This window comes from Chrysemys picta, chromosome 1 (genome assembly GCF_011386835.1).
Source record: "Chrysemys picta bellii isolate R12L10 chromosome 1, ASM1138683v2, whole genome shotgun sequence".
Classification (NCBI taxonomy): Eukaryota; Metazoa; Chordata; order Testudines; family Emydidae; genus Chrysemys; species Chrysemys picta.
Window position 1 is genome coordinate 200,917,320 of NC_088791.1, and position 15,698 is coordinate 200,933,017.

The 15,698-nt window shown below is 38.0% G+C and overlaps 1 protein-coding gene across 13 annotated transcripts in view; it reads right to left on the reverse strand.

Annotated features, from left to right (window-relative positions):
- Window positions 1-15,698, reverse strand: part of KDM6A (lysine demethylase 6A) — a 294,383-nt gene that overhangs the window by 94,751 nt on the left and 183,934 nt on the right. For all 13 annotated transcript variants that reach the window (XM_005301785.5, XM_024107564.3, XM_065578489.1 and 10 more), the window contains 2 exons: window positions 13,730-13,784; window positions 964-998 (listed from right to left, as the gene is read on the reverse strand). In XM_005301785.5, the coding sequence (XP_005301842.1) occupies window positions 964-998; window positions 13,730-13,784 (90 nt within the window). The remainder of the gene's footprint in view (window positions 1-963; window positions 999-13,729; window positions 13,785-15,698) is intronic.

Sequence of the window (15,698 nt, forward strand, 5' to 3'; positions counted from 1 at the left end):
AGTTTGGAAACCACTGATGTAAGGCACCTGATATGAGGGTCTGGATGTTTTATTTACAAAATATACATTTTTTTTAAAAATTATTTAACTTTCACAAAACAAAGTCAATTTATGCTTCCCCCCACAACAATTACATTTACTTTATCCTTTAGTTGAGGAAAGCACAGAATTTACTTGGCACCATTTTGTTTATAATAGCTTTTGTTTTCAATTTATCTGTGTTCTTCAGGACACATCTTTTTCTTGTTTTTTTTTCAACTAGTATCTACATCTATACCAAATAGAAAGTGTACAATTCACATTGTGTGACTATGTTTTCACTCAAATTACACCACACTTTGAAGGTATTCTTAATAGCTAGTGTGTTACATTTATTTGCACCCTAGCATCTTCATTCAAATTGGTGGATAAGCTGTCCATACCTTACCAAAAGCCTACTGAGGAAACTCTGAGGGCAGAATTTGGCCCAGAATTCATAACAGCATAACTTTATAGTCTGCAGATGATGACTCATCTTATCTGGCAGTAACCTCATTTTTAGGTGTCTTTAGGTCTATGTGTTCACACATATGGAGCCTTAGAGCATCTGGCAACTGTTTTAGGAACTACTGTATTGAAAGTCAATTTAAATTTCACAAAGAAATTTCAGCCAATAATTCAAGTTTAGTTCTTGCCTGAAAATGACTGACAGTGTATTTAGGAACTGGCAAATACAAAGATTAAGAAAAAATAGCTAGCTGGACTCATATGTGCAATATTTTGAATTTACCACAACAAATTACATTTCCTGAGCTGTTCGTCCATTATAATTATTTTCTTAATGAACATAAGTTGATGCGAACTTCACATAGCATGTGCCTAACTTTCATTCATAAAAGTGTCACTAGTGGGCTGGATTTCACAAACTGATTATATAATACACTGACTATACGTCATCAAAAATACAAAAAGCTTAACACTTACCTGGATTTCATATAAGTGGGCAATGTGAAACTGAACTGTAAAAGTGGGAAAGTAAAATAATTAATTATGATAAAAACTGACATTTAATAAGAACGAAATAGTTTAATATTAAACACTTTAAAAACATAAGTAATTTGTTATGAGTTAAGGTTTATTTCCAAATAAATTTTATCAGTGATTTCAAATCTGACAGTAGCATTGGTGAAATATGAACATGTGCTCCAATAACAGCATTATGCTTGCATACAAACAATGCAAAAACCTGAACTTGAATTTGTAAATCAGACACAGTACCACAAACCTTATTGAAATTACACCAAATTTAACAAAAACAAAAGTAGCTACCTGTCTCTCATGGAGAAAATGCATAACAGCACCATGTTGTAATATTTTCAATACATAAGCCAATCAGAAACAAGCCAATATTTTTTTTCTGCTACTATTTAATTAGTGGTGGAGCTGACTGGATAGATCTCAGACCAGAAAAAATATGTTATATGCACTAAAGCATACACATTCTCTCTGCACAAGCACACAAGCTTCTTATCCCCTATTCCTAGACTTAGTGCATGCACCTACCCTCAAAAGGCCCTGATTCAGCAACTGAATTTGATTTTAAGGCACAGTATCTCAAATAGTTAAAACTGTTATTTGTCTTAGGAAATCTGGAAGTTTCAGCTTTCAAAATAACACAGCATCAGTTATTTCAGAAGACAGTCTAGCATAAAAAGGTCATTTTTCCACTGAGCCATGTAAAACTACAGACAATTGACTAGACAGGTCAAAATGCTTTTAGCATCCTTAGTATGCATGCATGCATCTAAGGGAATTCTAACTCCCTACCACCATAATAGTAAGATGCCAAACATCCTGGGCCAGTCCATCCCCCAACTCTGCTGATGGCTGATTGGCTAGGAAGTTTTTTGTTTGTTTGTTTGTTTGCTTGTTTTTTTAAAAAAGATTTACTCTATGTGTTTATGAATAAGCTGTTTTATGTTAAGTAAATTTTCACATACATTTTTCAGGGGATAATTATCCACCACCCAACAAAGCAAAACCAAATTCCATTCCCTAAAACTATTTTGATTTGCAGAAAACTATTATTTTCACCAAATACAACTTCAAATCACTCCCCCCAAGCTATGAAGCAACTAAGTGCTAGTGAGAAAAAACATATGTAAAGTATGTATAATTTAAAGAAAATTAATAACCAGAACTACCATAATTGAAGCATCCACATAAATCTATATTTTAACATTTAAAAAAAAATCTTATTTAAAAAAATCTAGTAGGCCAAAGACTACGTCACTCAACACACGAGTTCTGACTGTGGATTATGCTCAGTAAGGCTATGGCTACACTATGAGGCTTTTAGCAATACGGCTGTGCCACTAAAAGGCACCCCTGTGTGGCTGCTTTTTGTCGGCAGGAGACAGCTCTCCTGCCGACAAAACACTTCCACCCCACCACGAGCGGCAGCGGCTGTGTAGGCAGGAGCGCGCTTCCACTGACAAAACACTGTTCACACCGGTGCTTTTTGTCGGTAAAACGTTTGTCATTGGGGGGGGGGAGAGGGGGACAGGTGTGTGTGTGTTTTTGTAACACCCCTGAACAACAAAAGTTTTGCCAATGAAGTGCCAGTGTAGACAAGCCTCAGTTAATATGATAAACATCCTTTAGAAACTTTAACTGAAAGTCAGTGTACATTAACTCGCTAAAAATTGTCTTAATTTTTATTTTATCCCCAAAACAGAGGGGCTATTTCATATTGAGGAGACAAAAATCAATTTTCATCTAGTTTTCTGTTAAGGAATATTGGTTTTTTTAAAATTATTTAAAATCTCGTACATGAATACTAAACAAGAAATCCAAAGAGAACGCTACTATGAAATATTTCTGTCAACCTTAATTTTTTAAAAACTTAATTTAACAGCAGATTCACTGGTATTCAGAACAGCATAAAGCAGCCAGAGTGCACCAATAGTTGAGTTTACAACTGCTTTGCATCACCAGGGCAAGGCAAAGCAGTCAAACTGAACTGGTGAATCCAGCCCTTAATTAGTAATTAGTTTATCAGTTTAGAGGGCTGTGTTATGGAGACCACTGCTGTGTAAAAGGATAGGTGGGGGAAGGCCAGTTTCCAGGTCCCAGTATCTCTTCACTTTAAAGGCTCTAATAACTTACTATATACAATAAAATAACTTAAGACTAACACAATTATTCCTGGTCTTACAGTATAGATACAAAGTTTCTTTAAAAATATTGGCAGAGTAACAGACTCTAAAAAAATAAGTTATTTCTAATGAAATCATCAACATAAGCTCAAATATAACATCATAAATCCCTGCATTTATTCCTAAAGCTATGCTATTTATTCTTTAAAGATGACTCACAAATGATTTCCCCCCATGATTTACAGAAAGAGTTTGCATGTTTTTGTCCTGCTTGTTTCTTTACCTTAGAAATATCAGCAGTATCGAAGTCTGATCTTCCCTAGTTTTGTTGAAAGACTTCTTGGGGATGGGGTGGTACCTCAAGTATATGCATGGGCACTCTTAGGCCTTATCTACACTAGAATAAAAGGCTGATGCTACATCTGCACTGGAAATTCAGGTGCAACTATAGCGCAGATAGGCATATCTGCAGTAGTTTTAATCTAGCTAGCAGGGGAAACAATAGCACAGATTTAAGCACAGGCTAGCTGCCTAGACCCGTTAGTCACATCCTCATTGCTACTGTTAGCTGCACTAGCTAAATTAAAGCTAATGCAGGTGTGCCTGTCATCATTACAATTTAGTTTGTGATGTAAACATACCCTGAACATTCTAAAAGTTTAGTACAGACAAGCAATGTATACTTAGTTTAACACATACTCAGGTGTTGGAGTTCAACCTAGGCTCCTCACTAAGGCTTTAACTTGATCAGAAGAACACATGTTCAAGGCAGCGTTCCTACTTTACACTAGACCCACAATATGTTAGCAAGCACATCTCCCGTTTAAATTCTAATACAGACAAGGTTTAGAGAAGAAGGGGGAAGTGAGCTGAATCTTTAACAAAGATATGCTTTCCCTCAGGCAATGAGAGTTAATAGGTGCTAGACAAGAATTAAAAGTTTTAAATAGTCAATCCCATTAAGATATTCCTTCCTCTTTCAAGTGCTCAGTTTTTAGTCTCGTGATGACAATTTTATTAGGTACCCAAATCAGTGTTACAGAAAAGACAAGTTTTTTGTTGTTGTTGTTTTTAAACAGCCCAGAAACCATTTTTAGGTTTAAAAGAATAACTTTAGGCTCTTTTACATTTTTTAAAACCACCAAAAAAAAAAAAAAAAAAAAAGCCTCATGCCCCTTTTATTTCACCTTCCAGGCTCACAAAGAAAAACGCATATTCTCTATGGGAGAATTAGCGTAATTACAGCATTGAAGCCTACTCCCACAAGGACTGATTTCAAAGGGCATTCACAGCACCCAGCACTATGCCAGATTGGGCCCTTTAAGGGAATAAACATAACATAGAAATTAAAACACCATATTTAAGTTATCCAATCATTATATTCAATATAGATGAAATATACTGCTTAACAAAATTTGTCGGTGTAAGTCAGAAGGATAGAACAAATATAGTAAACTAAATGAACGTTAATCACTAATGACAGTTGTCCGTCATCCTTACTGCCTTGGTAACTAAGAAACTATTGCCCAGTTGCTCATTCTGAGCTCTAATTTACAGTATCTCATAACTTATAGTACTAGAGAAATGCTCGTACATAATGTAGAAAAAATTTGGCTCATTAAAACAACTTTAATTTTAACTTGCTGAAAAACAGCTCAGCATTACTCAGAGCATGACAGGCTGAAAAGATCACTCAGTACACCAGCAAATAAAACCCCTAACATTTCCACTTCAAGTATCGCTATAAAACTGAGTATCATCTTTCACTACACAGAATCCAAGCTCAACTCTCACTTTTCCACCAGGCTGGTATTTTACACAAGGATAATATTCAGCATGGAAATTTCATTTTACCCTCTAAATTACTGCAATTTAGAAAGATCCACATAACACAAGACACTGGAAACTTCATGTTACGATTTAACATCAATTTTCATTTAACAACGCACTACTTTATCATCACTTTCCCCCTCAAATAACTCAGTATGCCATAAGGATGGCAAACAAACCTTCCTCTGTATTCTCCCACTTGTAGAGCAAGAAATTTTGAAAGGAAAGTTTCATTTACCTGCTAATTTTCAATGGGATAATAACTCAGCAGTGCTAGCAATTTAGTTATTACTAGTTGGGCAGCAAAAACAAAAGCAGTGTCAAAGCTGTTGCTAACGTTGTTGATGCTGTAAAGCCCATTCATCCCACCCCTTCACAGTGTATGTTGCCACCCCAATACTGTATTTTCTCTCTCAAAATTAAAATGAGAAAAGGAGAAATGGATGGATGTTCAGACATCTTGTAGAAAAAAAAAAAAAACAGGTAAGCTCATTCCCCTCTCTCTCTCCCCCCCACCCCGAATGTATTAATTCCTAAATTAAGAAGAGGCCAGTAATGAGCATCCCAGCAAAAACACAATCAAACACTGGGTATGGGAGTGTAAAGGAAGGAAAGAACGTCTCAAATACTTTCTTCCAAATACATCATTTGAAATCACTGGTCCACAACAATGTGAAGCATCTTCTGGCTGAAGGATGTATCAGTTAATGTGACAACTGAGGTTTGGGGATTTTTTTTGAGAAAGTATGCTGGCAGGCTGGCCTGCATATTAATTTAGTGATTGTTGAACTTCTTCCACCTCAGGAAATGCTGTATTTCTCATAGAATTTGCTTGAAGGTCAAACATATGCTGTTTGAACGCCCTCTCTATTGTGTCCTTGAATATCTTCTTTCGCCTGTACTGAGAGCTATAAAAATCAAAAATAAGTACTGTTTTTATGAATATTCTTGATGCTTTCAATGAGTATTTTCTCATCTCTCTTTCTATCACAAGCCTGTCCTTGTCAAGTGGCATCGTTTTGGATGTAAAGCTGGTTAGACAGTTTCTTGCAGCAAGATGGTTAGATGGATTCTTAGGGTACAACTACACTGCAGCTCAAGTAGACGGATGTGCTAGCTCAAAAACAGCAGTGTAGCTGGGGGTAGCACAGTGGCAGCCTGAGCTAGCTACCTAAGTACTTACCCAATGGGCTTGGGTGGGTTTGTACTCAAGCCGCTAGCCTGAGCTGTTGCTCGTGCTACATGCAGCAAGGTTGCTACTTTTACTGAGTAGCTTGAGCGGAGTTAGCATGTGTCTGTGTACCGTAGGTGGGGAGCATGCTCTTAGCTGTAGTGTAGACACACTTTGAACTCCTATGGATTTTGTAAGATTTGCTCCTAAGAGAACAATTTTTCCTTTGTAGAATATTCATACTGTGGCTTGAACGATAAGGCCCCTAAATTCAGAAACCCTCCTGGCTGAAATGATTATGACTATGGCAGCCACTTTAGTATATAAACGTAATCAAAACTTCTTAATAAGCTCAAAAAGGTTCTGTAAAAGTAGATGCAATACAATATTCAGATTCAATTTAGGACATCTGTGAATGTTTAGAGATCTTAGGAATCCATCTGCCCTGTGGTATCTAAATACAGATTCCTTTACCCTGTAAATTTATCAGAAGTATCTATACTTTAAATCTTTTCACTGTAAACATCTGGAGTATTATATAATTCACTACCAGGATCCTATCAAAGCTATCTATAAATTTAAGCTTTAATCAGATTCAGTTTTGCTGTATATGCATCAGTGCCTAATTTTGTCTAACCCCTCTAGAGGCCTCTATGGGTGATCCCATCCTGAAATCTAACACAGGTACAAAGGGGTATGTCTACACTGCAAAACAAAACAAAAAAACACCCCTGCAGCAGCGAGTCTCAGAATCCAGGTCAACTGACAGGCTATAGGGCTAAAAATAGCAGTGTAAATGTTCCCACTCCGGCTGGAGCCTGGCTCTGAAATCTGGTGGCAGCGGGGGGGGGGGGGGGGGGGGAGGAAGGGGAGACAAACATCTACACAGCTATTTTTAGCCATGTAGCGTGAGCCCTAGTCAGTTAACCTGGACTCAATCGCTGCCGCAAGGGGTTTTTTGGTAGTGTAGATGTACTCCCACAGATCATGCTTGCCCTTCCTTGTTACAATCAGGTCAGAAATCCACTGTGTGTAAACTGAACACTCCACCATTTAAAAAACCATCCAATTTAGCTAGTCTGCTTTGGTGTTCAGTACCTCTGTAATGTACATTGCCTGGATTGATTACCAGGAGTGCCAACCCTGGAAAAGTAGCATGCCTTAATGTGTAGAAGGTATGCCACTGTTTAAATGTTTTCTGACATCAACAGACTGGAATCCATCCAAAACAGTTTTTTAAGGATATGGAAGATACTCCTAAAATAATGTTCTCTCAGAACCACCAGGTAAGGAACTGAGATATGATCACAAAAATATAACTTCAACAGTTCTTCCTGGAAATTGCCCAAAATATCCAGTAGAAGTCTTTATGTTTCACTTAGATCCTCACCAATGGTCTACTGCTATGCACTGCATCATCATTCCTAACAAGGCCAAGGAACTGGCTGCTGGAAAGTGTCAGAAAGGATTTTCCCTTGCCAATCACGTACTGTAATTTGAGCAAAAATTCTTCTGAAAGACTTGAGCACAGCTCATCAGGATTAACGGGTGAGTAAATGTTCATCTGTGAGTTAGGCTCTTCTAGTTCCTGTTGACGATCAAGACAAATCCCACTACACTGTAATTTTGGAAAAAGAAATCAATGACAGACGTTTGCACAGATGATTCAAAGTTCTTGAGTTACCTGCTTGGGTCCTTGGTGGGAAGAGGCTAATCTCCCTCTGAACTATTATGTCCTTAACCAGAGAGGAGGTACCTCATTGTAGCTCTGGGAACAGATTATTCTTCAGAATTTTATACTTAATTTGTGTCTTAGTTTAATCTATATCTCTTGCTAGCTGGTTTTTGTTCATCTTACATCACATATGACACATCAAATGAGATAACCATGTCTTTTTTGCATGGAGCAAGAAAATATTTCAGCTTTGGTTTTGGAGAGCTCTACCACTCTCCATAAATATGACAAATTCTTAGCATACATTTGAAAAACTCCCAAGGGAAAAAAAAGAGTTTTCAAGTATTTTAATGCAACTTCTCATTCTCCGTCTGAGAGCTGCTCCTTTTCTTGGGAGGAATCTATTTCAACTGGAATTAGCACTCGCTCTCTCTCCATTCAATGGGAAACCACAAAATGAATTACCACCATACTGAGGAGAGAAATGGAGGATGCTATATTAAAAACAATCTGAATAATAGAGGGGAAACAGCCGAATTGAAACAGCCGAATTTCAGGTAAGCAGGGAGTCACTGTAATGCTGCTATTCAGACAGGTCAGTTGGAAGGGCAAAGAGGGTGATAAAGGAGATTCTTACACTCCTGTAACACTAGTTGGGGAAAGGGTACCTTGAAGAATGCAAAAGAACTCTGGAGTCCAAAAGTGTATAATCATCCTTCCACCAAGGGCTGAAGAATGAAGTATGTTTCACTGCCTCTTCAATTTCCGTTCTTAGGCCTTTTGGGCATTTTGCCTAATAGTACTGGGAAAAGGCATTCATATGTGGCACACCAGCAAGCAAAAAAACCCAAACCAAACAAAACAAAAACCCTCAAAGGAACTTGGAAACATTGAGAAAATTGGCAGTATAGGTCATATAAAATATACAATAAGGGATCACACTGCTCATAGAAAATAATGAACAAAAAACCCAAAGATCAGATTTAGGTGGGAACTCTCCAACTGTCTGCAGGCAGCCCTGAAAAGTAAAAACTTTGGAGAGGACTTTCTAGTATACTTAGCCTCCTGACTGACAGCTGACAATGCTTTTATTTTTGCCCAGAAAGCACACCAGTTGTTTAGAACAGGTTGTAGAGAAAACTTCTATAAATATTTTTCTTAATTTTTTGATTAAATTTTCATTTGCATCAGTAAAAAACTGATACATATCTGTTTGGTAACAGTTCAAGATGTGTTGCACATGTCCATTCCACTTTACGTATGAGACACCTACATACACCTAAGTGGGAGAACTTGTTTCCACAGCAGTAGCGCTCAGGGCAGCTCATGCGCCCTCTACCCACTCATGCACATATACAAGGGCAGAATGTGACTTCAATGTATAGGAGAAGGAGAGTGGGTCGTGCAATTGTCACTTGCAACTTAACTCAAAGAACAACAGTTACGAAACAAGTATGTAACCTTTTTTTTTGTCTGAGTGCTCACACTTCCACTTTAGTTGATTCACAAGCAGTTCCAGATGGAAGGGGGTATCAGAGTCTAAACAAGGACTGCAACACCACTCTCTCTAATCTAGCATCATCTCATGAGACCTGTTTATTGAGCATAATGAGTGATGAACATATTAACAGATGACCAACTTTGCGGCCCTGCAAACATCACTGATAGGAATGTAACCCATAAAGCCAATGCTGTTTACACTCTCATAGTATGCGCTAAAACTCCGAAGTAGTGGAATTTTAGCAATATTGTAGCACAGACTAATACAGGAGGAGATTCAGGAAGAAATCCTCTGCAAAGTGACAGGCTGCCTCTTCATCCGGTCAGCCAAGGAGATGAATAATTGCAGAGACAACCTAACTCTGTAGCCCTGTCCAGGTAAAAGACAAACATCCTATGAACATACACAGTATGGAGTTTTTCCACGTTTGTGAGAGGAAGGTTTCAGAAAAGAGGTTGGTAAGTATACAGGCTAATTTAGATGCAAGTCTACCACAATTTTAGTAAGAAATTTGGGATGTAGACACAAACTAACTTTATCTTCATAAAGCACCGTATAAGGAGGTATAAGCAAAGCCTGAAGTTTTGCTACCCTTCTAGCCAAAAAAATAGCCACCAGAAATACTACTTTCATTGAGAGATGAGAAAACGAGGAGATAGTTATAGGTTCAAAAGGGGGCCCTATTAAAACCCACAGAACCAAAGTCAGATCCCAGGATGATGTTGGGCCCTAACAGGTGGGAAAAACTTGTCCAAAATTTAAAAATCTAACAATCAGAGGGTTGGGAAAAAACAGATCTTCTTTCTACAGCAGATCAGATTGCAGAGGCAACTGCCAGATGAACCCAGAAGGAATTGACAGAAAGTCCTTTTTCATTGAGGTGAAGCAAATAATCCAAAATCAGGTGAACTGAGCCTGTGAAGGGGCCACACAGAGAACCTCTTCCATTTCTTGAGGTAACTATAACTGATGGAGGGTTTTCTGCTATTTAAAGAACATTTTGCACCCCCAGGGAACAGACTGCTTCATGGGGAACTAACTATTGAGCATCCAAACAATCAAGTGTAGGCTAAGTGGGCTGGGAGGTAGTGTGCCCATGGTTCTGTGAAACCGTACCCGAGACCTCAGGGAGAGGTATAGTATCTCAAATCAAAAGGCTCAACAGGTTTGAGGACTAATGTTGGTGGGGCCAGGCAGATGCTATCAAAGAAGGAAGGAAGAGCTGACTGTCCAGGTGGATAGTTGGAAACGCTCATACATTTATGTGGAAAGGAGATCCTGACCTGACCAGAGACCCAGAGTCTGAAAGTCCCCTCGGTGAGCTCCCCAACTGAGACATGAAGCATCTGTGATTAGGGTCATGGAGGGCAAGGTTGGGGTAAAATGAATCCTATGGCACACACTGGCACAGTCCTTCCAGGGATGACCAAACACCTGCAGGTATGTGAGTCAGCATGTCCAGTGGATAATAAGAGGGATGGTAGAGAGACTTCAACCACCTCTGCATGACTCTGAAGTGACATATGGCATTGTGAGTTATATATGTACAAGCCACCATGTGACCTAGAGCTTTCAGGCAATTCCTCTATCGTACAGTATATGCCTTGAGGTTTTTGCATAGCTACAGTATCATCTGAAACCTGGCCTGAGGTAAATACACCAACTGCGGTCGAGCCAAGAACCTCTCCTATGAATTTGATTCTCTGTACATGGAAAAGAGCTGATTTGTCCTTGCTGGTCAACAGGCCCAACAAGTGGAAGACAAATTGGATTTTCCCAATGGCCATTGTTACTTGTCTGGACTGACTTCGAACCAACCCGCTGTCCAGACATGGGTACACCTGGACCCCTGCCTTCCTGAGATGTGCCACAACCACTGCCATGCACTTTGTGAAGACTCAAAGGGCTGATGACAGGCTGAAAGGGAGAACCATAAACTGATAAACATCTGCTGTAACAAATCTAAAAAACCTTCAGTGGCTCTGGTGAATGGCCACATGGAACTAGGCATCCTTTAAAAATTGTAGTCTAGGGATGGGATAATAGATGACCAAGCTGCAACCCTGTAAACCAAGGAACGTAAACCAAGAAAGCAACCAATGCTACTTGCGCTCTTGTAGAGTGTGCTAAAATTCTGTGAGATAGTGGAGCTGCAGCAATGTCGTAGTACAGACAAATACAGGAGGAGATCCAGAAAGAAATCCTTTGTGAAATGATGTTAAAGTAACCACACAAAACTTCAGTTTTTATGTATCTGTTGTGGTTTGTAGGTCTAAAATAGGTTTGAGGCCTCCCTTGGACTTTGGAATGAGAAAATAGTGAGAACAGACTCCCTTCACCCAAGCACAGACTCCCTTCACCACTCATCCTAATTTCTTCTCCCTTTGGCAGCAGAGTTCTCAGCACAGTGGAACTGGAATATATACTGCAATTTACCTCTATTTCTCCCCCTCCCTATCTCTGTTCAGGGGCCATTCTCACAAGACTATATTAATTCAAGAAGTTCAGTCTGTTACAGTTAGGGGCAGTGGAAAAAGCATCCAAAGCTTTCCTCCTGAAGGAACCATACATCTGCCCTGCTGCACAATAGCACTTCCATACCCTGACAGTACTAACAAAGATTCAGTCCCACATGGCACTGAACATGCAGGTGGAGATGAAAGGTCTCAGTACTGAGGCCTCTGTGGTAAGAACAGTCGATTCCCGGACCACATCCTACGTCAGTGGTGAGGTCCAGCACCGATAGACACAGGAGATCCCTGGCCACTGTGTATGCCTCAGGCATCCTCTGTATAGAAGCTGATGCCTCTGAAGGTCCTGGCAATGGAGTAGGTCTCAATAATACCACTGCAGTCAATGACTCTACATTGTTAGAATGAGGTACTGGAAGGTCCTAGCAGGAGATGACTCTGCATTAACCTCAGTACTGGTCTTCATCTGGTGTTAGTCTGTTAGGTACCTAGCCCTCAAAGAGGAAGATTTTTTCTGCTGTTTGTGCAGTATCAGAGATAGAGAATAATATCTTCTCTTTGACTCTCTGTGATGTGGGGATGCCACCAAGAAGTATGGTGGTATGCTCTGAGATGGAGTCATGTTTGAATCCCACGTAACAAGAGGCTGGGTGGCACAAAGCTGCTTTCATCAGGATCTCTCTTACGTTGAACTTCTCTCAACTTCTTAGCCCTGGTCTTAAATCCACTACAGACGGTGCATTTATGCCTCAAGTGCCTTTCTCCCAAAGACTTTAAACAGTGGAGTGAGGATAGCTGACCGTCGTAGCTTTGTTACAGCCCCAACACCACCTAAATCCCACGGATTTAGGCATGCCCCAGTTTTGAGCTAAAACCTCAAAGGAAAAGAAGATAAGAACCAAGAATTTTTTCATGATGAGTACCACTAATGGAAATTATAACTACAACTGTACTAAACTAATTATTTACAATACAAAAACCTCAAGTTTTCCTAAACAGAAGAGGAAAGAGCTTGAGAAGTTCTCTCTCTCTCTCTCTCTCTCAGAACACACACACATACACACACACCCCGCAACTAGTGACCACAGGTGAGGAGAAGGAACTGCAGGGGGTGGGCGGGGTGGTTAGACAGCTCTACCCCTTTTTAACCTTGGCTACTGGCATGAGGGTGCGTGCACTGCCCTGAGGGGTACTGGTATGGGAAAACATTCTCCAGCTTTGGTGCACTGTCATGCACACATCTAGAATGAAATGGACACATGCAAGCACTCAAAGAAGAACTGTACATTGTAAATTTCATCCATGTTCAAATGGAAGATTGTGAAGAAATGTAGAAATGTTTCTGAACTAAATTAATGCTTTTGAAGTGAGATAAAACAGCAACTTAACCAAATTTTATCTTATCCAATAATGAAAAAGATAATTTGTCTTACTTTAATATTGTATCATTCTTATGTATAATATAGGATTTTTACAATTGCATTAAAATATTTCTATAATAAAAAAGAAAGTGACTAGATGTATAGAGTTTCTTTTTAAAACTATAAGATATGACAAACACTGTGTACAACAAAAAGAAAGCAATTCCTCCCCAAACCTTAGCTCTTCAAAGACACTGATGAGGTATGACCCTCCTGGATCACTATTTCATACATTTACTAAGATGACAGTAATTCTATAATTCCATTGGCACATCTATATTTGATACAAACTAATCACAGTAGTTGGTTTCATGTTCATTTATGCAGCCTGGGTAACCATAGCTACCTACATCAGATTGTGTCACCAGCTTCAACAATTCTATGAGGAAAATTCCTAAAGTACTCATTGTCCAAAACTGCCATTTTAAAAGAGGTAAGTTAAAAACAGTTGTAGCTCTGTATATATGGCATTTTTCTATATATGCAACAAAATACATAAATCAAAAATCTTAAAAATACTTACTTTCCGCATTGGACAAAGTGCAGGGATTGCTGTCAACCAAAGCTAACTGAAAATGCTGAAAAAGAATTAATATTGTTTACTTGGTTTTGATAGTCATAATTTAGAGAAATTATTTTAATACAGAAACAAATCTTTATATTTGAAAGCAAATCTACTATTTTACATGAGTCAGTTAGCCTGAAATGCAAGAACTAATATATAATCTTTTGAAATTTTATCTTTAACAGATATATTTCATTAGAGGAAAGTAAAATTATTTTACAGAATGTTTCATGAACTTAAATGACCATACTTCTAACAATTAAGTTTAGAACAGATATTTTATGAAATAGTTAGGGTAGTAAGTTTGTAAAAGAATGACTTCATCATTTGAATGGTTAAGATCTGTTCAAGCATTTATTTGACCTTCACAACAACTGAGACCAAGTCATAGCCATTTCAGAGTCCCATGCAAATAACCGTGCAAGTCATTAAATGGCATATTTACTACAGAAAAATAAAACAGATTCAGAAGTACAGTGATTTGAAGCATTTCATCTGTTTATCAAGATATTAAAGCATTAAAAATAAATGACTTCAGATAAAAAGCTACAATTTTCATAACCACTTAGAAATCAATTGTCCCAGTTTTTATTTTAAAAAAAAAGAGTTTCTGTAAAACATTTGGAATTGTGTCTGACTGTACCGAATATTATAAGATTTCATTTAAAAAATATATAAACTGTGAATTTATTTCTTAAGCATTTCCCTTTTCCAGAGGGGAAGCCAAACAATCAAAGTAATAAAGTTTGTCTACAAGAAAGTTTAGACATGGCCAATCATTTTACAGTAGAACCTAAAGTTATGAACTCCAGAATTACAAACTGACCAGTCAACCACACACTTCATTTAGAACCAGAAGTACGCAATCAGGCAGCAGAGATCAAAAGAGGGGGAAAAAAGCAAATACAGTACACTACCGTGTTAAATGTAAACTACTAAAAAAATAAAGGGAAAGTTTAAAGAAGTTTTTATAAGATAAGGAAACTGTGTGTGCTTTTTTCACTTAAATTAAGATGATTAAAAGCAGCATTTTTCTTCGGCATAGTAAAGTTTTCAAGCTGTATTAAGTCAATGTCCAGTTGTAAACTTTTGAAAGAATAACCATAACGGTTTTTGTTCAGAGTTACGAACAACTTCCATTCCTGGGATGTTTGTAACTCTGAGGTTCTACTGTACAAGTTTCACATTAATTCAATGAACAGCATTAACATGAAAACTGAGAACTAAGAGTAAGTGGGTGTATCAAAATAGATGGAATATGCATACAAACCTAAATGCTTCAGCATTTTTCAAGAAACTTCATAGAAAACAAATCTCCTATATACAGTGTAGAGTTTGGATTAATATTTTCTTACTGCAATGTACAAGGCCTACTGAATATTGGTACCTACTGCAAGTACTAAATTTCAATGAAGCCGATAAGATACTGTTACAATCTGGATTACAAATCAAGTAACAATGTTTAGATACTGACTAAATCCAAATTTAATATGAAATACAAATCATGTAAATGAGGCTACTGAACAATTATACGTAATCTTGTTACTATGCAAGTATGGCATTTTATTTGCTGGTGTCTAGAGTACCAAGCAGGTAAGCAACAGGAGCTGTTATTAATGAAGCAAGAACATTTAAAACTAAGTTCCAAGTAAGTGATGCAGTCACCCTCTTTTCAAGATAGTTGTAAACACAAGGATACCACTCCAATAACATCTCAATAGAATTTGACTCACAAGAATGATACTATAACAAGGGTCCATAATACACTGGACTTTTACTTAGATATATCTATGACCAGCTTAAAATCAAACAATTAAAAAAAACAATTACAGTGTTACAATTCAAGATAAATTATAAAGACTAGAGCTGCACCACTCAATTACAAGGATGCTCTCTAAGCCATACATAAATGGAACAGACATCCTCA